The sequence below is a fragment of the Squalius cephalus genome (genome assembly GCF_949319135.1).
Source record: "Squalius cephalus genome assembly, chromosome: 3".
NCBI lineage: Eukaryota > Metazoa > Chordata > Actinopteri > Cypriniformes > Leuciscidae > Squalius > Squalius cephalus.
The window spans coordinates 15,433,315-15,459,911 of record NC_137124.1 but is presented as its reverse complement, the minus strand read 5'-3'; the positions used below and the strand labels follow the sequence as shown (position 1 = coordinate 15,459,911).

The window sequence follows — 26,597 nt, the reverse complement described above, 5'->3', positions numbered from 1 at the left end:
GTCAAACTGTAATTCAATATTTGCTTTGCAGATGCTGTAAATTATTATTTACATATTAGCCTACAAGTATGATTTGCTTAACCCTGTCTTGTAATTGTAAACACAAAAAGCAACATATTTTGGAATTTTAGAAATTTAAATGAATAAATAAAATAACAAGAATCTACATTCAGTGTTGGATGGGTGTTTAGCCAATTCAGTCCATCATCAACAACAAAATAAGAACTCTGCTACTTTCTTGGAACATAGGTCGCCACATGAAAAGCGCTTATGATTGCTAAAATGAACGTTCCTACAACATTAGTAATTATCTAAACAATAATGAGAACCATACACTAACGTTGGGGTACCGTTCTGTGGTTGGTATTTTATTTTTCTGCTGAGTCACGTCGAATAGACGAAGAGGTCTTGACGTTGGGAGGATAGAAGGGGGCGTCTCTGATTGGCTCGCCGCTTCGACACGTGAGGCGGTAACTTTCATATGTCTCAACTGGGCATCTGGAAGAGGTTACTTGCGCTTTTGTTTACTCTGAGAAGTATTTCAGAGTACCACTGTAACTCCAAAATGTCTTTCGTTAAAGTTGAGGAGAAAAGTGACTTTTCTTATCACAATTTGCCTTACGGAGTTTTTTCCACGCCAGATAATGTAAGTACACAGTTTACGCAATCCCAAAAATGTCAGTATGTTTGGTCGAAACCGAATTACTAAAGTCTTGTTATGCAATGAGAGTGTGTTTAACATTATAAAACTAAATGATTATACTTAGAATATTATTACTTGCACTTGCAATTCTGTGTGTGGACACAGTTGGTTTCAAGGGTCAAGGAACACATTGAAAATCAGGATTCAGAATCTAAAGTAAACCCTCTCTGTCAACAAAGCTTTATTTGGCATGATTGTCAGCATTTTAAATATTGCCTAAGCATATATAGCATTTAAAGTATTAAAGTAGACAGTGCAAAATGATAATACCATTTGTGACCATGTAAACTCCTTTGTACACACATTGCTTCCACAGAAGCACAAGATGCTCTTTGGAACATGCAGAAGAACATTATGATTGTTTTTTGTGCTGCTGTCATAAAAGCAATAGAAAACTAAAGACACTCTGAAATTCATGCAGAAATGTTCCGGTCACAACAAGATCCTTTCTAACTTTATAACATATTTGGTTATAACAGCCCAGGCGCAGAATCGGCGTAGCCATTGGAGACCAGATTTTGGACCTTAGTGTTATCAAGCATCTTTTCAATGGACCAGCTCTTGGGCCCCACCAGGATGTTTTTGAACAGGTGAGCTTCATCAGTTTAGCTTTGTATTACAAATGATATGTTATTCTGCATGCTTACACTTGTCCACCCCCCCCCCCCCCCCCCCATCCCCATCAAAGCCCACACTCAATGCATTTATGGCTCTGGGTTATGACGCTTGGAGAGAAGCGAGAAAGTGCCTCCAGATGCTGCTGGCTGCAAATGAGTCCACGCTGCGTGATGACGTCAGTTTAAGAAGCAGGTAAATGTCCCTCCCACATTATGGAGTCCATTCATTAGTGTACTTTTTATTGCATATTATTATTATTATTACTAAGTATGCACATTATGCAGCAACAGTAAACATTTTAAATAGTAGAATGCTTTTTATTTATTTAAATCAGGAGATGACCTTTAGAAGAGAAGCTGAAGAAAATGGCATTATGGCATTTATTATGGTGTGTGTGTGTGTGTGTGTGTGTGTGTGTGTGGTCCTGGTAAACCCTACGTTAATAAAGATGGCAATATTTGAAATCCCTGTCTTTATGGGGACTTTTTTTCTGGTCCCCATGAGGAAAAAAACTTATAAATCATACAGAATGATGTTTTTTGAAAATGTAAAAGATGCAGAAAAGTTTTCTGTGATGGGTAAGTTTAGGGTTAGAGTTATAGTGGGGGATAGAATATACAGTTTGTACAGTATTAAAATCATTATTTCTATGGAATGTCAGTGTAAAACATGGAAACCCAACGTTTGTGATTTTTGTTATCTCCAGGGCGTTTGTTCATCAGAGTTCAGCAGTGATGCATATCCCAGCTGAGATAGGTGGGTGTGATGGCCTGTCTTATACTCAAACTTCATATTTCCATATCATAGAACCATATTTCATCTATTACTCGTGTTTTATATCAACTCTGCTCCTCAATTTAGATTTAAAGTCGACATGAAATGCCTTTTGCAACTGTTTAACTTCAATTATCATTTGTATTTCAGAATAAAACAAAATAATCATCTAGAAAACAATGATGGGCGGGACTTTATTTTATCCATAAGTAATTGATGGATCATCATGACATACCAGAATTAAGCATGGTGGTGAAGAATTAAAACAAAAGGGATCAGCCAAAAACTAAAGTTGTTTTAGAGGCAGAGCAAGTTATTGAAGAAGTTATTTTTTACTTTGGAAGAACATACACTCATGAATAATACATAATCAACACTTTCATGCTGACTCTGATGTTAAAACAGTCTTAAACAGTATTTTACTATGAATTGGATCGTTTAGGATGCATCATAAAACTAGTGTAATTTATGGTTATGTTCCATAATCACCACTAGAGTGCACTGTTCATTAACTATAGCTTTCAGAGCCATTCAGAAACCTTAAAACCCTTTCTCATGCCATAGCAGATTACAGCCTTGTTTTTTGTGTGTTATTTCTGTATTATTTTGTTATATGTTTTCTATGTGTGTTTAATAATCATATCATTTTCCTCAAACTTAAGGTTAAAGTTTGTTCTAATAACTCTAACCTTAAGTATTAACTTATGTAGTTACCTCAGCTTTAACTTTTATATATAAAATATGTGTTTTGTTATTACTGTTATTTATTTTAGTTTTTTGTAAACTTTATGCTTAATACTCCTGTTAGAAATTTAAGATTACAGATCAGAATTCATCATTCATTAAAGCGGCAGACGACAGAATGGCAGCACACCGTTATAATAATCACAATAGTATCGTCTGCAGGTGTGGATGCTAATATAGTTATTACAGTCTTTATAGTTACGGTTCTTGGTGTGAACGGGCCTTTACATTGACAGAATGTTAATCAGATTCAAAATGTAATCAATAATGAGGTCGTCATAGTAATTGAATACTGAATTCTTGATTGGTCTTTTCTTTCTTGCACTATTTACGCATATAATTGTTTTGAGAGCACATTTAATTAATAAATAAGGACCGATAGCTGCAGATACATAGCCAAATTGAGTCCCATACAAGTCAAAGATCTAGTGATTCTTGAAGAGAGATCAGAAGTTTCTGGATATGGGAAATTTGGAACCTTTTGTGAAAGGTGGTTTCATAATGGCTTGATAAAGGAGTTGCAGGGATGGTTCATACAAACATTAAAAGTTACTAATATATTTAATTCAGTGTAGTTAATTTAATTTTTGTAAATTTTGTCCTGTCATTCCGACCCTGAATTATTTTCTTTCTTTCATGAAACTTTCTTCCCCTGCACCGGAGCTCTCAAATCACTTTTAGGAACGTTGCATCAGAATTTGCATAATTTATACCACATGTCATTAGTTGTCACGTGACCAATTACAAACCTAAAATTGTGAATGAGATTTAAGACCGCGAGGTGTCGATTATAAGTAAAGAACTAAAATAAATGGAAATTTCAGACGCAAGTATAAAATTCATTTTCTCACACAAAGCGATCATACATCTTTGAAAAAATGGATTAGTTATCAATAATAACTAAATAACATTTTTCAGTGTAGTGCACCGAAAACAGAATTGAATTCTAACAGATACATGGGGGGACACATTATGATTTTTCACTCGTCACTACATGTATTTATTCCTCATTAACCCCCTTACTCATTTTCCAATATCTTTTATTCTCCCTTCTCTCCAACAGGCGACTACACAGACTTTTATTCATCAAAAGATCATGCCACCAACGTTGGAATAATGTTCCGTGGAAAAGAAAACGCCTTGATGCCCAACTGGTATGTGACAGGCCATTAATATTCCTCACCCTCTTAAATACTAACATCCGAAGCAATCTTGTAGCCGGAAACACAATCACATCACCACCAGCTCCTGCTGACTTCATATATTTCACTCATCTTTTGAGTTAGCGTTCGAGTTTTAAAGACCCAGCAAAGTTCCTGTAAGGTGTTCCCTTAAACAGTCTCCTTATTCTTTCCCAGCATACGCCCGTCAGGCTAAATAATGCACCCGCGTATTTTCCAGCTCGCTGTGAAAAACGTATTTTAGCAATAACTCTTCCCTCCAAAACAGAACTGTATTTCTTGTCACATTTTCACTTACAAGGCCCAGAGAGGGGGTTATTCGCCTGGAGACAGAACAAGGACTCGTGTGGAAATGGAAAGGGAAGTTTTTTTTATTTTTTCAATTTCAGTCACCTACCTGAAGTTCCCCTCGGCTCAGTCAATCTGTCACTGGGACTTTTCAAACGCGAGACACTTCTTCAGGAAAAAATTTGAATTAGTCTGGAGGAAAATGTATAGTTCGTTTACAAACGCAGGCTTAAGCTGGGGTTTTGTTTTCTGGGTGATCTTTGGAGTAGGATGAAATGTACAAGGTCACCCAGAAGTGTAAATTCTGTCAATATTTACTTACCCTCAAGTCACTCCAAACCCGTTTGCTTGTCATTTTTTTCTGTGTAACAGAACAGATTTTTTTTTATATTATTATTATTATTTTGCTCTTTTCCATACAACAAACCATGACTAAACTCAAAGGTGTCATTTTTCAGTAGAGGAGACCTATATTATGCATTTATGTTGGTTTTGTGCTTTTGTTGTTTCTTGTGGGTCTAATACAGTGAAATGGTTGTTTACACTTGACATTACATTACAACTGAAACCATACAATACAATAATTTTGGGTGATTATCATACATAAAAAACCTTATTAAATTCAAGCATTATCCTAACTGGAAAGGTATATACATTATTTTAAAAAATGATTTGAATTCACCTGCATTGAAAGTATACCTGACCATTTTTATTTGTGAGAAAAAAATGACATGACATTGAATATGTAGAGAATGCTTTTTTTAAGGAAGATTTTTATCTGGAAGCCTAAATGCATAATGTTTAAGTAACTGATGTGCCTTTACTCTGAAATGTTAAGAGGACTTTTATATAAGAATGTTTATTTATATGAAATGTGTGTGTAATAAAAATAAAACACAACTGGTTTCTTATTAGCTCAAATGTGAAGAATGAGATTTAAGAGCAGAGAGGATGATTTTCAGTTAACAGCTGATATTTATAAAACTTGCAATATTTATGAAACCGTAAATGCATCAAATAATAAAACGTTGAAAACTACACAACACTGGGCAGTTTTTCTAGATAACTCTTAGCTCTTTTCCATTAAACAGATTATTTTACTTTACTTTCAAGACCTATAGATGAGAGAGGTGTTGCTGGTGACATGTTGAGATTAGATAGTTACATGATTAAGAGAAAGAATGGTTATATAGTTCACCCAAAAAGAAGATTTTTTGAAAAATGTCTCAAGGTTTTTTTTTTTTTTTTCATACACTGAAAGTCAAAATTCTTCATAATATTTTCTTTTGTGTTCTGGAGAGCGAAGAAAGTCATACAGTTTTGTATTGGAACAAAAGAAAGATTATGTTGTGTCATGTTAATGGGAATGACATATTATCCTGTCCTGTAGGCTGAGACTGCCAGTGGGGTATCATGGGAGAGCTTCCTCTGTGGTGGTCTCTGGAACACCAATCAGAAGACCTCAAGGACAGATGAGACCAGATGCAGGTAAACAAAAGACATTGGACAAGCTGTGGACTTGTTAACAGAAGTTATTCACCTGTAAAGTAGCTTAGAATTGATACAATTGAAAATAAAATGCATGGTTTCTGTTTGATTGCATATTAAAATGCCATTAAAAATCTTCACAATGATTTTTTTTTTAATTGGTCCTAAATTACCCAGCTAACAGGGAACATTCTCAGAACTTTGCCTAACATTCTGGCAAGATTATCTCAAAGTTCTGAAAAAATTTTTTCCAGTAATGTTAATAGAATGTTCGTTCAAAATGATCTGGTCATTAATAACGTTCTCAAAACATTAGCACAAAAACAGTTTTCTTTGCAAAATATTTTAGTTTATTTTTGCAGTTAAATGCAAATTGAAGTATTCTCTGTTTGAATAATGTGTTGTGTATTAACATACAGCACAGTCAGCACATTAACAAAACACAATATGTGCATTTTTTTTTTATTTGCTTCATAGACATAGCAATGATTAATGGCATCATGTTTTATGAAGAACCTCCATGTGGATGATTAGGCTGTTTTGATATTTTCACTTACGGTAAATGATTGCTTTCATTGGTCAGCAAACCCGTGCCGTTCATTATTACAGCCTCACTTGAGAACTGATCTGACATGTTTAAGTGAGAACTATAAATTTGAGGTAAATTCAGTCTGTAATGAACTCTGCTGATTTATCCATTAAAACAGCTGTAAATCTGTTTGTTTCATAACTATATTTCTCTGTCATTCTCTTTCAGCTCAGCCGCCCATCTTTGGACCTAGCAAACAGCTGGATATAGAGTTGGAGATGGTGAGTAAATGTTTTATGTGATATAGTTCATTAGTTTATTAGTTGAGCATGTTATCATAAGTTCTTGCTGATTCAGTCCTGTGCAGGAATTACTTATATAGATCTCATTCCTTCCCCATTGTTCATATAAACAATGCACATAATCTCAGGGGAAATGTCTTTACTATGAATGTACTTTCAGTGGAAATGTTCCCTAAATGGCACTCAATTTATTGATTTCTCCTTGCAGGTCTCAGTGTTTTGCAGCTGATGTTCGATATGCACTATATTGCGTCTGCTCTGAAATGGCTCTAACTGATTTTCTATGCAACAATGAAAAATTTGAAAATTGTTTTTCAAACTTGTATACACATTGCACCAGGTTTGGTGTTTTTCCTGTTACTTTTCCCCCTCTTAAATATAGTCTACAGTGACTTTGCGATATTTATTTTCATGTGGTGCAATATCTTATGCAAGTTTTAAGTCTTATGGATGTTTTTGCATTGTTTTTCAGGCGTTCTTTGTGGGAAAAGGGAACAATCTGGGAGAGCCCATCCCAGTTGAGAAGGCTCACGAGCACATCTTCGGCATGGTGCTTATGAACGACTGGAGTGGTGAGAACCAACAATATGTTGTCTTCTGCAATCATATTCTCCCTCATCATCTTATATGATTTTATATAAGCTTAAAGTGCTCCATTTATGCTTTTTCTGTGATTAACTTTGATGCAGTGTGGAATACAGCTGTTTGTGAATGTAAAAGGTCTGCAAAGTTTCAAATATCAAAGTGCACAATAAATGGAGTTAGATCCTCCCAAAAGAATGGACCGATTCTGAACTACCTGAAAGGAGTCGAGTAATTGATCACAGAAAACATTTTTGGATGAACAATCTCTTTAATGCCAGCCTATGGTTTTCATTAGATGCCCTCGAATAACATGTACTTTGACCCGCCCTCAAACACTAGTTGTAGCTGAGGCTTGGAAGAACTTGGTTCGTGTTTTCAACATGTCAAGAAGACGCTGGTTTCTGATCTGCAAGAAGATATGCACTTTGCATGCACTTCCAAAGGATAATTACTCGCACTCGAATTGATATGGTAAAACAGATGCCATCGTTACTCATTATCGCTGTGCATCAGCTGAAATTCAGATATGGCAATGGCCGTTTCATTTCCAAAAAGCGCTGTAAGCGGTAGACCAATCACAACAGACAGGGCCGTCTGACCAATCAGAGTAGAGTAGGCTTGTGGAAAGGAGGGGTGATGCTGCAATTTATATCATGAGAAGAAAAAAAAGTGTTGGTAACACATCATTTTGATGGTCGCTTTTGAACGTAATATCTGCTAACTCTTTTTTTTTTGTGATGGTCCTCCAACAGGCATTCTACTGACTATAAGTAATGTTGCAACTACATGTTGCATGTTGGAGACTTTAAAATAGCATAGTAGGGCCACTTTAAAGGAAAGGTTTCCCCCCTAAAAATGAAAGTTTTGCCATCATTTAATTAATTTTCCCAATAATAATTTAATACCAGACTGAAATTAAATAATTATATGAAAGTGAAATGTAAGGCAGAATGTCTGAGTTGTAAACAGAACTGGATGATGATTTAAGGACAAAAAGAACCCTAAAAATATCATAAAGATAGAATCAGTATGAGATTACAGTATGTAATTACCAAAGTCTCGAGATGACAACACGTGATGCTCTATTCTGAGCTGTTCCACCTCCTCAGACTGGGAATTATGCATTTCTTTGGCAAAACTATCAGCACCTAAATTAATCTTCACCGGTCAGGTGGTGCAAGTAGGAGCTCTCCGAAATTTACCATCTTACAAGCGAGGTCATGAACACTTTTTACAAGTTTAAATCTCATAATTTTGGTGTTACAACATAGCATAAATGCACCTATATTCCAAATCTTCTGATGCCATACGACAGCTTTGTATGAAAAATAGCAAAGGAGATTTGAGAGTGACTGAAAAACAGGATAAAATTCCATACAACAGTATTATCATGCACTGTACTTGTATGAAGGACTCTTGTATAGAAGTTCCTATGTCATAAAACCATATTGGTACTACTTGACAATCTGACAACCCCTATCTCTTCCCAAACCTACAATGGTTCCTTCTTGAGAACACTAAACACATTGCATTTTTATGAGCCGTTGAGCAGATTTAGAAGATGAGAAACACTTTTAGGCTGAGAAGGCACTGGGTGATGCTTGGTGAAGCACGTATACGTCCATTTACACAGCATCTGCTTAGCTGTTAAGTTTCCATTCACAGAGTACTGTGTTTTGTAGCAGAGTGAGTAAAACAGTCTTTTGACTTTGTAATGGAGAATTTGTACCAATTGTATTGTATTTTTGTGCAGTGAATATTGGCTGACATCAGTATGAAAGCATTAAAATCACAAGATGTTTGGAAATCAAATTTGCCCATTTTCAGGATATTTTTATTTACTTTTTTATATTTGCTATTATTTTGCACATGCATTACCAAATGTTTCTGCCCCGTTGCAAAACAGTGAACTATTGTTACAAAACTGCTCTGAGACTTGGTGAAAGATCCAAATGCATAATAATCCATAAGAGTAGTCAAGAACAGGCAAATGGTAAAAAACACACTGTAGTCAAAATAATCCAAGAAACAGGCAAACAGGGCAATCCAGGACACAGGCAGAAGCTCAAAACCAAAGGACAGGAATCCAAAGTACAAGTGCTCAGAAATGTGCTCTAATTTAATTTTTCATTAAAAAAATATTTTTTTTAATACCAAAATGCATCAATAAATTGTGCATTTTAGTTGCAGTTTAAAAATGTATTGGTGCATTTTTAATGACAGTCTCAGGAATGCTGAAGACTTTTTATACTGCTTCATTCCAGGTTTTACTTTACATTCAGTGTTTTTTTTTTCTTGCATTTCGTTTTTAGAAAACCTCCCTTTCATCTCCAAAGTTACTTCCTCACCAGCAGCGAGCATTCCTTAGAAATGCTACCTGTCTTCTAGTGAGATTCTGTCAGAAGAATTATGCAGAGGGTAGACATCTGTATTTTATATGAGTACAGCTCAGAATATTTTGTCCTGTTTGGAACAGATACTAGAAACTGTCTGTGTACATGCAGATGCAATGACGTCTTGATGGTGCGTATTAGTGTCTCTTTGGCATCTGTTCTGCGTAAGGCCATGAAAAATACTCTGATGCATCAATCTGGATGGGATTTCTGGGCTGTATCAATTTCAGATATATGAATGGATTTGAAACGCAATGAATAAATAAAGAACTGACACAGTAAAGAATATCAGTGTCGTGAGGCGGCAGACTTTATGAAAGCTTGCGGGATATAAATTCAGTAATATTGCTCAATGCAATCTAATTCATTTGTCTGGACAAAAGCTTTATAAGACTTACTTTGCTAAGAAATTGTGGGTTGTATAAATAAATTATATTGCACTATAATGCATTATGGTGAAATGCGAGAAATTATGCTGCAGCATATTATTCCTAAACAAATAAAATGTAGTTTATCACTAAGATAAGGCTCTTATGCTCTGCTGCAAAAACTTGGTGAACTACATGGGCAGCATTTTAAGCGATCATATATGCACACATATGCCTATGTAGGCTGTAGACGGCAAGGCAGTTCACTAGGTTTTGGAACACAGCTTGATTGTGCCTCATTAGGGATATGTGCAGTGAATAATTGTACATTTTATTTGAAGAAACTAATTGAATTTAGTCAAGGAAGTTGACTAAATTCATTACTTGCCACAATTAATGATCCATCCATACCCGTATTTAGGCAAGAAGCAGAAGAGATAAAGTTTAAAGAGAGAGTAGTGAGAAGCCTGTGTGCATGATCATTTCACTATACAAAACTGGCATACAAATTTCAAATGTAAATGCATCTAGTTGTTCAGGAGACATACATTTAAGATGTTTTCTTACAAAAAATTAAGGATAAAGGGACCAAATAATATTTTTGCAGTTTTTGAAGAAAGTTTGAGTGGTGTTTTTCCCTGCAAACCTCACTTCCACAATGACAGTGCATGATTTGTATAGATTTCTTGCTGTAGTGTCTTTTTCTCTCTGTTGTTGCAGCTCGGGATATCCAGGCTTGGGAATACGTTCCATTAGGTCCATTCCTGGGCAAGAATTTCGGGACCACCATCTCTCCCTGGGTTGTTCCCATGGAAGCACTGATGCCCTTTGTTGAACCCAATCCTGTCCAGGTAAATTGGGTTAATTGTATAAATATTCTGATAATGAAATGACACTGTAAATTCAGACAGTTATTTGTTAAAATGAGTAAAAAAAAAAAATATATATATATATATATATACAGTCGTGCTCAGAATTAATCATACCCCTGGTAAATATGATCAAAAATGGCTGTAAAAAATAAATCTGCATCGTTTATCCTTTTGATCTTTCATTCAAAAAATTGGTAAAAATGTAACCTTTCATTGAAGTAAAAGAATTGAAAGTGGGGGGGGAAATCACATTATGAAATAAATCTTTTTCTCCAAAACACGTTGGCCACAATTATTCATACCCCTAGAATTTTTTATGAATAAAATATCTCTGAAGTATATTCCCATTAATATTGACATTTTTTAGCACACCAGGGTGACTAGGAACATGAAATTGTCTAGCTATTACTTTAAATATGAGGAAGCACAAAGGCCAAATTCCCTGAATCATCCATCACAATGAATAAAACCAAAGAATATAGTTCTGATGTGCAGCAAAAGATTGTTAAGCATCACAAAATAGAGAGTGGCTGTAAGAAAATAGCTAAAGAATTGAAAATCCCCATTTTGACCATCAGGGCAATAATTAAGACGTTATAATCAACTAAAGTTGTTATGAATCTTCCAGGAAGAGGACGTGTGTCTATACTGTCTTAAAGGGGACATATCATGCTAAATGCACTTTTTTAGCCCTTAAATGCATTTTGTTGTATATTTGGAGTGTTTAGAAGTACAGAAAAGATGAAATTATTCTCTTCAGGTGCTTCGTTGATATCTTTATATTCTGTTTTGGTCATATTTTTCAACCTGTTCCGATTTTTCTGTTATCTATGACGTTTTGTGAACTATCACGTCACAGTATTTGCAGCGGAACTGCCAAATAAGGACATTGACTTCCGGCCCACCACTTCGAGCAATCCGCCATTATTATTTCTCGCTGCAATTTTGTAGTCCAAGCTAAAGGATGCAGAAGTTACGAGAGGGTAAGTTAAAATGTTCGGTTGTTGGATGTAGTAACCCACACGCTTCATTACACCGTCTAATGTAGATGAACTGCCGCGCTTGTGGCGCATGTTTAACTGAAGAACGAGCAGAGAGAGAGAGAGACCCGGTCTCGCGCGCGCTCGCACTCTCTCTCGGAGCCCGGCGAAAGTGTAAACAAGACATCACCGTCTCCAAACTAGACGCTGTCTTGCTCTCTCTCCCTCGCACATATTAATCAAAATAAATCGACACGGTAGTAAAAGGTCGGAAGACCAAAGTTTCATGTATAAATACAGTAACACACCATTGCGATACATCCATATGAAGACGTTGTCCTGCAGGTTCGTCATCTTCATTTTCATTTCGCTCCGGCTCCAACTCTGGCTCGAACATCTAAGGCTGGCTGGACAAGTCTTCCGTTGTTGACATTTTGTTAATAACGTGTGAATAAAAAGTTTCTGTGCCGCTAGATAATCCTATCTCTGCTATCAGACTACAAAAATGGCCGAACGGGGTGGAGTTGAACCTCTGCAACCTGGAGAGGGGGCGGGGTATGAAGTGTCTCAATTGTATTTAAAGAGACCGCACCAAAACGACTTGATCTCAGAAGCACCTCAGAAAAGGGGTAAAAAAGGGGCCTGTGGGGCTATAATGATGAGGAATTCAGACCCAAGCATTGCAGTTCCGCTTTATATAGACCACAAATGTATGATTTATATGTAAAAAGGAACAATTTAAAAGCATGATATGTCTCCTTTAATGGACGGTGAGGGCGAAAGCTTGAGTGTCCAAAGACTCTTCAATAATCACAGATGGAGAATTGCAGAGATTAGTTGAGTCTTGGGGTCAGAAAGCCTATTTAAAAAAAATAAACAACCCCTACATCCCCACATGTTGTTTGGGAGGTTTTCAAGAAAAATGCTCCTCACTCATCCAAGAACAAACTCCAGCATATTCAGTTGTCAGACACGACTGGATCTTCAAACGGCACAGGGTTCTGTGGTCAGATGAAACTAAAAAAAATAGCTTTTTGGCAGCAAACACGCTAGATGGGTTTGGTACACACAAGGATAAAAAGTACCCCATGTGTACAATTTAATATACCATTGGATCTTTAATGTTGTGGGCATTTTTTTCTGCTGGAGGTCCTGGACTTCTTATTCAGATACATGGCATCGTGGATTCTATCAAATATCAACAGATAAAAAATCAAAACCTGACGCCTTCTGCTAGAAATCTTATAATGGGCCATGGTTGGATCTTCCTTCAGGACAACGATCCAAAACAAACATCAAAAGGATAAAGGGACCAAATAATATTTTTGCAGTTTTTGAAGAAAGTTTGAGTGGTGTTTTTCCCTGCAAACCCTGCACAAAAATGTGTTAGGGAGCACAAAATGAAGCTTCTGCCATGACCGTCCCAGTTCCTGACCTGATGAGTGGAGTGAAATGAAGAGAGGAAGCACCAACATGGATCTGGGAATCTGAAGGATCTGGAGAAATTCTGTATGGAGCAATGGTCTCTGATCTCTCGTCAGGTGTTCTCCAAACTCATCAGGCATTATAGGAGAATACTCAGTTATCTTGGCATAAGGGGATTGCAAAAAGGTATTTAATAAAAGGGTATGAATAATTGTGGCCAATGTGTTTTGGAGAAAAACATTTATTTTGTGATTCCCCCCCCCCCCCCCCCCCACTTTCAATTCTTTTACTTCAATGAAAGGTTAGGATATTGCCAATTTTTTGAATGAAAGATCAAAAGGATAAACAATGCAGATTTATTTTTTACAGCCATTTTTGATCATATTTACCAGGGGTATGATTAATTCTGAGCACGACTTAATATAACTCTGACGTGCATGCACAATACATTGGCTTGTTTTTTGGCCAAGATTTGAGTACAGATGTATAAGGGCCATACCATCAACATAATTTTCATATAAATGCTGTTCTTTTGAACCTTCTATTCAGCGAAGAATCCTGAAAATAATGTATCACAGTTTCCACAAAATATATTAAGCAGCGCAACTGTTTTCAACTTTGATAACAAAAAGAATTGTTTCTTGAGCAGCAAATCATATTAAAATTATTTCTTGATCATCTGACCCTAAAGACTAGAGTAAAGATGTTGAAAATTCAGATTTGAGTTAACTTTTTAAAATATATTTGAATAGAAACCAGTTATTTTAAATTGTACTAATATTTCACAATATTTCTGTTCTTGGTGAGCATCCTTCTTTCAAAAATGAAAACCTTTACAAAAAGCCTTATAAGTGACTGATTTGGATCTCTCTACATAGACAACAGCTCTGTGTCATGCAAACTGCCCTTCTTCATGCAAAATGGATGGGTGTCTTTAAAAGGCAGCATAATTATGCTTACCCTTGGTAGCAGCCCTTTGCGATCATGCTTGTGTTGCCTTTGAAATGCTGCCTACATAGGCTTTGGACAAAGTACCCGATTAGCACCTAAGGAAGGGCCATTGCAAACCCATTATCTTTAAAAATGATAGTCATAGTTTGAATTTATTCAGCTTTCCAGTCCTGTTACAGCTCTGAGGAACGGACACGTCGTCATCACAGACGTCAGAGTACAGACTTTGCATATAAGCAGGAAATGAGACGTGCTAAAGGCCATTCTTTTAGTTAACTACTTTCTTCTTTCTGTAAAAAAACCAAACCACTATAAGCGAATGAGGCAAAAGCACATCTTTATTCTCTTTTATGCATTCATTTGTTAGTTCAGTGATTCTCAATCGGTGGGTCACCACCCAAAAATGGCTTGCAGGTCTGTTCTGATGCTTAATTTCTAATGCGTTATTTTTAGGAGTTCAACATGGACTTTTTAACAGCAAATATTTTTTACAAAGACATTCTCTTTTTCCTGCATAAGGGTGTAGTTTCAGCATCTACAAGCAGGGCTATCTATTCTGGACCAAGCAAACCAGACAAAACCATACAGAGTCTCCATATATTGGCCAAGATGTGTACTTACAGTTTTTCTCGATTGCTTAAACACATTTCTTGAAACTATGCCTCATATTCTCAAAACAGTAAACACAAATCCATAACGTCTCACCCAGTTCCCCAAACATCCTATTTTCAGGTCAAAATGAAGCTCTACACTTAAAACCATTCACTCTTGCTGAAAAACAATTCAAAACAACATTTCCAAACCTTTTCACATGATGAACACAAAAGACACAAACAATGGATACATTGGCACATTTTTATTTATTCATGTACTACACACACAAAAAAACCAAAGATTATTCCACCTCATCATCCTGTCTTTGGTCTGGGTCAGGCCAGAGAATCTCGTCCACATCACATGCTATATTGGCCCTAACCAGGCAGCAGGGGTAAAATCCTCTTGCATGCCTGTTCCCCGCTGGCACGCATCAACTGACATATTTGGCAGGCTTCTTCCATTTCATCGTCTCTGTGTCCTAGAAAAATCGAAGTACTTATTACTGTAACTGTAACACATCCTTTTTACAAAATGGAAGCATTTGAGAAAACTATATCTGTATGTGAGGCAATTTGATGCATTTCTTTTTATTACAGTAGTATAGTTCAACCGCTACAGTACATGTATGTGTTGTAACAGCACATACAGACCCTTTCCAAAAAATTTGAATATCATGGAAAAGTTTATTTATTTCCATAATTCCATTCAAAATGTTAAACTTCCATAGATTATAGATTCAGGGCCCACAACTTAAACGATTTCAAGTATTTAGTTGTTTATTTGTACATAATTTGGGCTTCCAGCTCATAAAACCCACGAAAACAGGATTTCAAATATTTAGAATATTACATGAAATCACACAGTAATTACACTGTGATACCATGGTCATTGAACCAGGTTTTGGTTCTTTTGGCAGTGTGGGCCGGTGCAAATCCTGCTGGAAAATGAAGGAAGCATGAAGTGCTCTAAAAATGTCCTGGTAGACGGCTGCGTTGACTCTGGATTTAATAAAGCACAGTGGACCAAAGTCCTCTTTTCTGATGAGAGCAAATTTTGCATCTCATTTGGAAACAAAGGTCCCAGAGTCTGGAGGAAGAATGGAGAGGCACACAATCCAAGATGCTTGAAGTCCAGTGTGAAGTTTCCACAGTCTGTGTTGGTTTGGGGAGCCATGTCATCTGCTGGTGTTGGTCCACTGTGCTGTCCACTCAACACAGCCGTCTACCAGGACATTTTCAGCGCACTTCATGCTTCCTTCAGCAGACAAGCTTTATGGAGATGCTGACTTCATTTTCCAGCAGGATTTGCACCTGCCCACACTGCCAAAAGAACCAAAACCTGGTTCAATGACCATGGTATCACTGTGTAATTACTGTGTGATTTCATGTAATATTCTAATTTTTTGCAATCCTGTTTTCATGGGTTTTATGAGCTGGAAGCCCAAATTATGTACAAATAAACAACTAAATACTTGAAATCGTTTAAGTTGTGGGCCCTGAATCTATAATCTATGGAAGTTTAACGTTTTGAATGGAATTATGGAAATAAATAAACTTTTCCATGATATTCTAATTTTTTGGAAAGGGTCTGTAGTACAGCTCTCAAAAAATACAATAGAGAGCAGTCTGAAGTACATCTACCTGTTTTTCTCCCGGATGGTTCTTATGATCGAGGCGACGGTGAAGCGACTCAAGTTTGGCCTTACTCGTAGCCCATCCTCCCTCATAGTCATACCATGGACAAAGACATGGGCAACTAGAGTGGCACGAATTTCATCCGAGACTTGTCTCCTTGCCCTTCACCCTCCTCCTCCTCCTCCTCCTCCTCCTCCTCCTCCTCCTCCACTCCAGTGTCCTCAACCTCTTCCTTCATGTCTTTCTGGATCCATTGTTCCAAAACTGAATGAACTGACTCTGGCCCTTTTATCTAAATTGAAGTTCCTGATTGGTGTGTGATCAATTTTGACTCTTTGTGTTTCCACTTGGGTAATTGTGTGCTAATTTAGCTGAAGCTGTGCTGACTTGAGTGAACAATATTGAATGCTAGTGCTTCAGGTCACGTGACATGCCAGAATCAGACTGGCAGCTGCCAGCCAGCCACTGACAGGTCACGTGACAAGCCAGTGGCAGCTCCTGCCAGCCAGCTGAAGATTGAACCCCTGCTGCAACATGGTGTAGGCAATGATAAACGAAGGGATTTGTGTGTAGACTTTTGCAGTGACAGTTCACTAAATCTGACTCATGTGTCAAAACAGGGGAATAGTGTTTATAGTTTAGGGAAATGGGTGTGCTTTTTGATAAATAGCGTTTTGGTTTTGAAATTTTAGTTCAAAAGCCTGGTTATAGTGTTTAAGCAATCAAGAAAAACTGTAAAGTTTGGTGGGATTTTTCTAATGTTGTTGTTTTTTTTTTGTTTTTTTATATGTATATAATTTTAGGACCCTGTGCCTCTTCCATACTTATGTCACGATGACCCCTACATGTTCAATATCAACCTCTTTGTCACTGTGAAAGGTATATGTAATCTTATCTGTAACATCTGTCTGTCATTGTGCTTCTTTTGCACACTTTTTATCTTTAAGTGCTCAAACTCGTTTTCTTCCTCATGTATTTCTCATCTGGCCAGGTGAGGAGATGCAAGAGGCCGCAACCATTTGCAAGTCTAATTTTAAGGTAAGAGATGTTTTGCATTTGTTTTGAGTTTATACTTTGCTGTTTCAAGAGTAACAAACTGACAAGTACGGATGCACCATTACCAATTTTTCCTGAAGGCCGATACCAATACTTTTAATTTAGTACTTGCCTATTAATACCGATACATGTATATTTATTGCATTTGTAACTTTTAATTATATTAGGTAGAGAAAGCAAAATAATATGAATCATTTTCATTGGTTTAATTTTTGTTTAGCAAATAACTAAGTTATTTTCATGCCTAATTATGCCTGTTAAAAGGTATTGTATATGCTTCTGTTACTTTCACTGTTCATTCTATTGCTCTATTATATTTTATCTTTCATTTAATAGTACAGCACGTATTAAGAGCTGCTTCAGCTGGGTTCAGTGCTAAGGATTTTTTTTCTACTGGCTAGGAAACTTTCCAAGACGGGTGTTTTTACATAATTTTGTGTGAATTCGTCAGTTCAAACGCCAGTAGATGTGAAAGAGAATTCAATTAAGTATTCAAGAACTTTCTGAGACACGGCTTTCTGAGTGCGTGCTTAAGATGTGTGCGCTCACTATTACAGGACAACTTCTTGTCCTGTAATAATATAGGGAATCACTCGTTATACATAAATCACGTAACAATTCACGGTTTTACTTAAACATACGATTTAGTTTTAATCCAAATGACACGTGTGCTAAGTGAGTGATCAGCAATAAAGAGCAAGTAACAGAAGTGCGCACACTCTCTCACTCTCTCTCACTCTCTCTCTCTCTCTCTCTCTCTCTCTCTCTCTCTCTCTCTCTCTCTCTCTCTCTCTCTCTCTCTCTCTCTCTCTACCTTCAGTTAACGTTAGTAATATGTGATAAAATAAAAAAACTTTCCAGCGATTTCTGTGGAAAATGGATGCGCTCGACAAACTTGTGGGTCTATGTCGCTGTGTGCTTAATCCACTCCACGTGTTTCGCTTATCAGCTTGTGCACAGCAGCTACATAGGCGTAAATATTTAATTTGTTTACCATTCTATTTATTCGATACATTTAGTTCATAGACATCCTTCTCTGATATATCAGTTCTGCTCTCTGTTTGCTCTGTTTGTCTGTGTTTCTTTGTCACAAGCACCTTACTCTACACGATGTGTTATATCAGTTGTTGGTATCGGAGCATTTTAATGAGTACGAGGATTGTACACGGGTGCAGTATCGGACCCTACTGCATCCTTACTGACAAGTGACAAGTTACTCTTACTGTATCCATATGATTATACATGAAGTTCCCTGGAAAAACTCCAGCACAAGCCAGATGGAAAAAAAGTAGAGGAATTGCATAAGGCAATGAAAATTATACTACACAAATGTTCTGACTGGTTGGCCAACATATTGTAAGCATGTTGTCATGCTGTGGGACAAGAAACAGCAAAGTACTGAAAACGTAGGTCATAAAATATTTTAGCATTTTTATTTGATCACCCTTTGAACCCTTTTTATCCCAACTGGGATTGTTTTTGGTGTCTTTGTCTTTCCATAAATACATCTGTGTATGTGTGGTTTTGCATCTGTTTGGCTCGCCATAAATTGCCCTGTGCAAGATTTGCAACTTTGCACCATTGCCTGATTTGCATAACTCCATTAGTGAATCAGGCATTAAAGCAACACAGGCTGTGCAGTGCAAATAAACAAAGCAATTCATTCTTAGTGAACCCCGCCTCTATCTCTCAGCGCCTGCTCCGTGTGTTATCAGTTCTGGGAAAAACCCATTCCGTTGCAGAAGACAGAAGAGATTACGCCATTCTTTCACATACAGAGAAAGACATTTTCTCTATTTGTAATAGACACCAGCTGCTTGTAATGTGTTGTGTGTCTTCACAGTACATGTACTGGTCCATGAAACAGCAGCTGGCACACCACACAGTCAACGGCTGCAACGTCAGAGCGGGCGACCTGCTGGCATCTGGCACCATCAGTGGACCGGTACGCGTGTGTGTGCAAGCATGTCATTGATATAGAGTATATTAAAGAAACAGTTCACTCGAAAAAGAAAGTCTGCTGTCTCATGATGGGCCTAAAGAGACAAATTTGTTATGTTATGACCTTAAACATTTTTTTTAAATGAATAAATTCAAGTAGACATACATGAAACCACATTTACATATTTATTTTATTTCAGTCTGTTAAATTAGTAACTTTTAGTCAATAATTCACTTTAATTCAATTTAAATATAATTATTTTGAATAATTTTAAATATACAACCATTTATTAATTTCAATAACTGCACATTGAAGCCACATTCATATTTATTTTATTTCAGTCTTTTAAATTAGTAAATTGTATAATAATTAACTTTAATTATTAAATTGAACTATAATTATTAATAATAATTTAAAAAATGTTAATTTAAGTAACTACACTGGAGACAACAGTTATATTTTCTTTATTTTGATGTTATATTCAGTAAATAATATAATAATTAACAATAATTATTAAATGTAATTATATTTATTAATAATAAATCTCATTTCAATCTGTTAAATTCAGTAAATAATATAATAATTAACTAATTATAATTTTTTCTATAATTATTCATTATAATAATACAACTAATTTAAGTAAATAAACTGTAAGACACATTTATATTATTAAATTTAGTAAATAATATAACTTAACTTATGTAACTTTAATTATTCATTTTAACTATAATTGTTTATAATAGTAATATGTCAAGCTTGTTTGTTTTCTGAAAGAAAAAATAAACTAACTAGTATATTTCTGCACAGAGCTGCATTATACAGTACTGACACTGTGTTTGTGTGCACAAAGGATCCAGAGAGTTTTGGCTCTATGCTGGAGCTCTCATGGAGAGGATCCAAGACTATTGACCTCGGCAATGGAGAGACAAGGACCTTTTTGAAGGATGGAGACGAGGTCACTCTCTCAGGTGGGCTTTTAGAGTCTGTGTGCATGTTTGAGGGTTTCTGTCACATCATTTTTACCTGTTGTTGAGTTGGAGAGCTATAAGTTGATAGAAATATTGTGATCCCTAATTGCTCTTTGCTAAAGGATATGAACTCTCTCTCTCTGTGCAGGTTATTGTGAGGGCAGTGGCTATAGAGTGGGATTCGGTCTGTGTGAGGGGAAGATCCTTCCTGCTCTGCAACAGTGAAGCACCTCTCTTGCTCTCCCTCCCTACTGTAAGCCAGACAAAACACATGGCATCTATAGTATTATTCATCCTCTAGTATTCATAAAAACTAAAACCTAAACGTTTAAAACCTATTTAAAAGTCTTTAGGACTTTTACAAATTACGTAAAACTCTTTTTACACCTGTAATCTGGTGAATTTCTGGGTGAAACAGGATTCATTAAGAAAAAATGCAGGACGGGACTTGATTTTGTCCATCGGAACTGGTTGGATTGTGAAAAGTGGGTGTTAAATATCACAATGAAGGAGCTGAAATGTATAAGTGATTGTCAAAAGTATTCTTTAGATAACTTTTGTGATCTTGAGAAAATGATGGAAAAGCAGTCTTCATGGGCTTTTAAGCAATTCAGCTAGTTACTGCAGAAGTGACACACATGAAATGGTTTGTTATTCTGTGTTATTGAAAAATAATTCAATAAAGTTACTGGTCTTTCTAAAATGTCTTAAGTCATTCTTTTATTTTGTAACATAATGTCCATAAAACATATGCAAAACAGGGACAGTGAAAAATGCTCCCAAACGGAGAGATTGACTGACAGGTCACTGCTTGAGCCCTTTGTCTTTGATTGCAGTTTTGACTAGGATCAGCACAGCATTAATGAGCCTTCTCAAGCTTTTGACTGAGGTGAATGTTTCTGTAATTACTGACGGAGCAGACCTGATGTGTGTATCGATGAACAATGCTCTCTCTAACTCACACTGTCAAATATTACCTGGAAGATTTAACAGTAAGTAGTGGTTCTTGTTAAAGTAGACATTCACTGTTATTTGCTATTGCTCATATTTCAGGTTAAACATGTTTTTTGACAGTAATAGTTTTTTGTACTATGATCTATTCCATGGTACTACCTTGTTTTTGTTTGTTTGTTTTGGACATGTACCATGCCAATAACATATATATAGTATCTCACGAAAGTGAGTACACCCCTCACATTTCAGCAAACATTTTTATATATCTTCTCAAGGGACAATACTATAGAAATGGGTTCCACTTGGAACAGGCCTCGCAAGGGTCAATCAAAGAAGTTGAGTCCTCGTGCTGTGTGTCAGGTGCAGAAGCTGGCTTCAAAAAACAGACGCATGAGTGCTGCCAGCATTGCTTTAGAGGTTGCAGAAGTGGAAGGTCAGCTTGTCAGTGCTCAGACCATACGCCACACACTGCAACAAGTCGGTTTGCATGGCCATCGTCCCAGAAGGAAGCCTCTTCTGAAGCTGGCTCACAAGAAAGCCTGCAAACAGTTTGCTGAAAGCAAAGTCTTGCCTACAGTCAAGCATGGTGGTGGTAGCATCATGGTCTGTGGCTGCATGAGTGCTGCTGGTACTGGGGAGCTGAGCTTCATTGAGGGAAACATGGATTCCAACATGTACTGTGACATTCTGAAGCAGAACATGATGCCCTCCCTTCAGAAACTGTGCCGAACAGCATGATAACGACTCCAAACACACCGCCAAGATGACAACTACCTTGCTGAGGAAGCTAAAGGTGAAGGTGATGGAGTGGCCAAGTATGTCTCCAGACCTGAACCCTATTGAGCACCTGTGGTGATCCTCAAGCGGAAGGTGGAGAAGCACCATGTGTCTAACAGCCATCAGCTCCGAGATGTCATTATGGAGGAGTGGAAGAGGGTCCCAGAAACAACCTGTGCAGCTCTGGTGAATTTCATGCCCATGCGGATTAAGCCAGTGCTAGATAACATTGGTGCTCACACAAAATATTGACACTTTGGACACAGTTTTGACATTCTTTACTTAGGGTTTACTTACTTTTGTTGCCAGCTATTTTGACATTAATGGCTGTATGTTGAGTTATTTTCAGAGGACAGTAAATATATACTGCTATACAAGCAGCACATTGACTAAAATATATCCAAGTTTCATTTCTATAGTATTGTCCCTTGAGAAGATATACTAAAATGTTTGCTTAATTGTGAGGGGTGTCACTTTTGTGAGATACTGTATACAGTAGTCAGCATTTGAAGTGGATCAAACAAGTTCATCAAAGTTGTCCTAAGACAAGAACGGGTATTGTTCAAAATTCATGTATAACTTTGGTGAAAGGTTTTGATACACTTCAAATGTTAACTAATGTATATATGTTTATCATTTACTAGTGAGCGGTGAGAAAATTCCCCTCCTTGTGCGCCAGCCTGTCCGAAGCCTAGGAAGGCCCTACACGGCTGACATTTCTGACCGACACATGGCTGCCACCATGAGATTTCAGCTCATGGGCTGAACAAGATCGACCGAAGCTGCCTCCCAGGGAAGTTCAAGGTCTGGTGTTACCAGTTTACTCTGTATAAGCATCTGATGTGGCCTCTGAAACTGTGCGACATTACCTCAACAACAGTCCTGAAAATGGACAGGAAGACAAACAGCTACATCAAGAAATGGCTTGACCTCCCCCACGGCCTTGCCAGCATGGCACTGTTTGGGAGGAACATCTTGGAACTCCCACTGAAATCCGTCAGCCTGGGCTACAAGACTCGCCCGACCTGCTTGTGAGAAACAACGAAGCCCAAATCCGCACAGGACGCAAGCGTAGTGTGACCCAGACAGTGGAACAGGCCACCAACTTGCTAAAGCATCTGGAGATTGTTGGGTTTTCACAGCCAGGAAGGACAGGTTTTGAATGGGGATCTGCACCCAAAATGTGGTCCAAAGCATCCACAAAGGAAAGGAAAGACCTGGTGATCACTGAAGTGTCAAAGATGGAGGAGGAGTGCTACTAGATCAGAGTCATGTGTCTACACCAGCAAGGCATTTGGTCAACCTGGGACGCTATCAACAGGAACATCAAGTGGGCTGATATGTGGAAGATGCTCCAAGCAAGGCTTAGCTTCCTCATAAGGGCCACGTATGACGTCCTTCCCAGCCTCCAGAACCTACACTTGTGGTACGGATCGGAAGAGAACTGTCATCTCTGCTCCTCCCAGAATCTGAGCCTCCAGCACACCCTCTCTGAGTGCAAGGCAGCATTGATCAAGGGTTGCTACAGATGGTGCCATGACCAAGTCCTGAGCAAGTTTGCAGAAGTCCTGGAGACGCGCAGACTGGAGGCAAACGGGGCGCATTCAGCAACATCTCAGCAGCGGATTCACTTCGTCGGGCAAGGGGAAGTAGAGATCACCGCATCCTCCTTACAGCCTGACATCGTCCTCTGTTCAACCCCTGTTAAGACAGTCATCATGGTTGAACTGACTGTCCCATGGGAGGAGGGGCTGGAGGCTGCCTTTGAGAGGAAAAAGGAGAAGTACACAGCGCTGGCAGCTGCGTGCTCTCAAGCTGGGTGGAGGGCTCTTACCTTCCCGGTAGAAATCGGCTGTAGGGGCTACATACAGTAGGAGCATCTACCCAGCGGCTCCTGAAGTCTTTGGGTACCACTGGCCGTGAACAAAAGAGGGCACTCAGAGATCTGGCAGAGAAGGCAGAAAGAGGGAGATTCTGGCTTTGGCTCTGCAGAAGGAACAGAACATGGGGTAAACAGGGATCCTAGGACCGGCTGTGGGGGGCCACTCCATCACCACAAGATGTTCCGGGATTGAAGGAGCAAAACATCAGTGAAGGGTGGCTCCTGGCTGATGAGCCGCAGCTGGTCCAACGGCACCGGCGGAGGTGCGTCAGGCAGCGATCCCCAGCAGGTAGGCATACCTGTGCTGACAATATCTAAATACCATTTATTGCCATGTTTTTTTCCACCTGGATGTACCTGCACAATCATACTTTATTTTCTCTCTTATATTTTTGAAATATGCACTAAGTTGTTACCATGTCTTTTGGACTTTTTATTTTTATTTATTTACCATATTTACCATTTTACAACACAATTCTTTCATGGAAATGTACCTGCACCATGGTTTTACTTTTTTTCACACACATGTACTATGGTGCTACAATGTTTTTGTTTGTACATGTACCATGATAGTACCATGTTTTTATTAAATATATAAATACATAATTTTATTCCCCATTTTTCTGGACATGTACTTGTACCATGGTACTACTTTTTTGGCACATATACCATAGTCCAACCATGTATTTCGGATGTGCACCATGGTAATACAATTTTGTTTTTTTGTTTTTTTTGACAAGTTATTCACTGAATTATTTTTGATATTTTAAGTATTTATGGTATAGTGTCTGATGCCATGGTATCACCACAGTAAGGGCAGGTGGCATCGCTGCTCTGAACCACATTTAAACTGACAACTCAAACTGAAAAATAAAACGATGTGAAATATGCTTATTATAAATAAATTGCTGTTACAGAGCCTTTCATTAGGACTGCCTCTGCATTGAATCATTTCTGTTGTGTTCTCATGTCCTGCTAACAGATGGTGATGTGCGTTTGGAGCCGTGCTGCTGGAGATCACGAGGGCCCGCCTGTGAGTCATTGAGACAACAGAGGTCAGATGGTCTGTGATTCTGTGCTGGCATCCACGACTCTTTCAGCGTATGTGTGAATTTGTGTTGGTTTGGAAACAGATGGAGGGATATCTGCTTCACTCTTACTGTGTGTCTCTCCCCCTCTGTGATCAAACTTTTATCGATGTGTCTTGTCAGCCTCACAGATGCACTTTAGTGCTTTGACCTTTCACTTAAGCGGGGCAGGCGATAAATCTCTGAAAACAGTGTGTGTCCTGTATACTACCAATAAGACTTGTACTGTGAGATGGTGTTTTTATTACTCAATAGGTGAGTAAGGTATTTTATTGAACAGATAAATTGCCATAAGTAGCTCTCTAACAGAGTTCATTGTAAAGCATTATCTATTGTGATTATGGTTGTTGCGCTGTGCTAGAATTTATTTTTGAGGAAAGTACAGTGTCTATTAATGGGTATAGCTACAGTAATGTCTTCAGTAGTCAATTTGAGATCCTTTCCATCTAAACTGGTTATATCTCTTAAGCCTATAGTGCATGTTTTATGATCATTAGGATAACCTCTCTCGCTCTTTTTTTTTTAGTTGTGAGAAAGAATCACATTCATCTGCAATGTCACGCAGAGACAAAGCACAACCAAAATAATGTTCTTCCACAAAAATGCAGTTTTGTTCTTTAACCACTAGAGGGCCAAAAGTTATATAGTGCACCTTAAAAAAAAAAAAAAAAAAACCTTTGCGTTGGGAAACTACCTGAAATATATCGGTTACTGAAATATATTGGTTTAAGTTGAAGTACTAAAAATAAAAAGTCAAGCTAAATAGAAATATAAAAACCAAAAACATCAAAAGCACATAACAAAACGAATCAAACCTAAATGAAAATGAACACTGTAAATGGTCTGGTATGGTTTAATACCATTTTGGGGTACTGTGTGTGTGTGTGTGTGTGTGTGTGTGTGTGTGTGTGTGTGTGTGTGTGTGTGTGTGTGTGTGTGTGTGTGTGTGTGTGTGTGTGTGTGTGTGTGTGTGTGTGTAATGCTTTGAAATGCCACCAATCAATTGAGCCCCCTGGATCAGAGTGTTATAAATGAAATCCACAAGAGAGGTATTTAATCAATGCAGAGGTACATTATAAATGCAAATGTACAAAACATGAATCATTTTCATTTCACACTGCATTTCAAAACATAATAACATCAGATTCCAAACACACTTAAGTTTAAAGATATACAAAGGGCTATAACAGGTGCTAACAGCATAGCTGCACAAATACTTTTGAGACTTTTTCCATTAACATTTTAAGAAATTACCTTTATTATTATTATTATTATTATTATTATTATTATCATCATCATCATTATTAGTAGTATTAGTATTATTTTAATTATTATTATATTTCAAATGATGTTCTATTGAACTTTCTATTCATCAGAGAATCAAGCAGCAAATCTGCATATTATAATTATTTCTGAAGAGTCATGTGACACTGAAGACTGGAGTAATGATGCTGAAAATCCAGCTTTGACATCACAGGAATAAATGGCATATTAACAA

At 37.5% G+C, this 26,597-nt stretch overlaps 1 protein-coding gene across 1 annotated transcript; it reads left to right on the top strand.

Moving 5' to 3' along the window:
• Positions 1-440: 440 nt before the first annotated feature.
• Positions 441-25,859, top strand: fah (fumarylacetoacetate hydrolase (fumarylacetoacetase)). Its single transcript, XM_079865361.1, has 15 exons — positions 441-646; positions 1,183-1,293; positions 1,392-1,513; positions 2,028-2,077; positions 3,903-3,993; positions 5,699-5,796; positions 6,554-6,606; positions 7,100-7,199; positions 10,694-10,824; positions 17,236-17,311; positions 17,424-17,470; positions 19,332-19,433; positions 20,281-20,398; positions 20,547-20,651; positions 24,994-25,859. The coding sequence occupies exons 1-14, from the start codon at positions 482-484 to the stop codon at positions 20,621-20,623; spliced, it is 1,341 nt and encodes a 446-aa protein (XP_079721487.1). The 5' UTR covers positions 441-481; the 3' UTR covers positions 20,624-20,651; positions 24,994-25,859.
• The last annotated feature ends 738 nt before the right edge of the window (positions 25,860-26,597 follow it).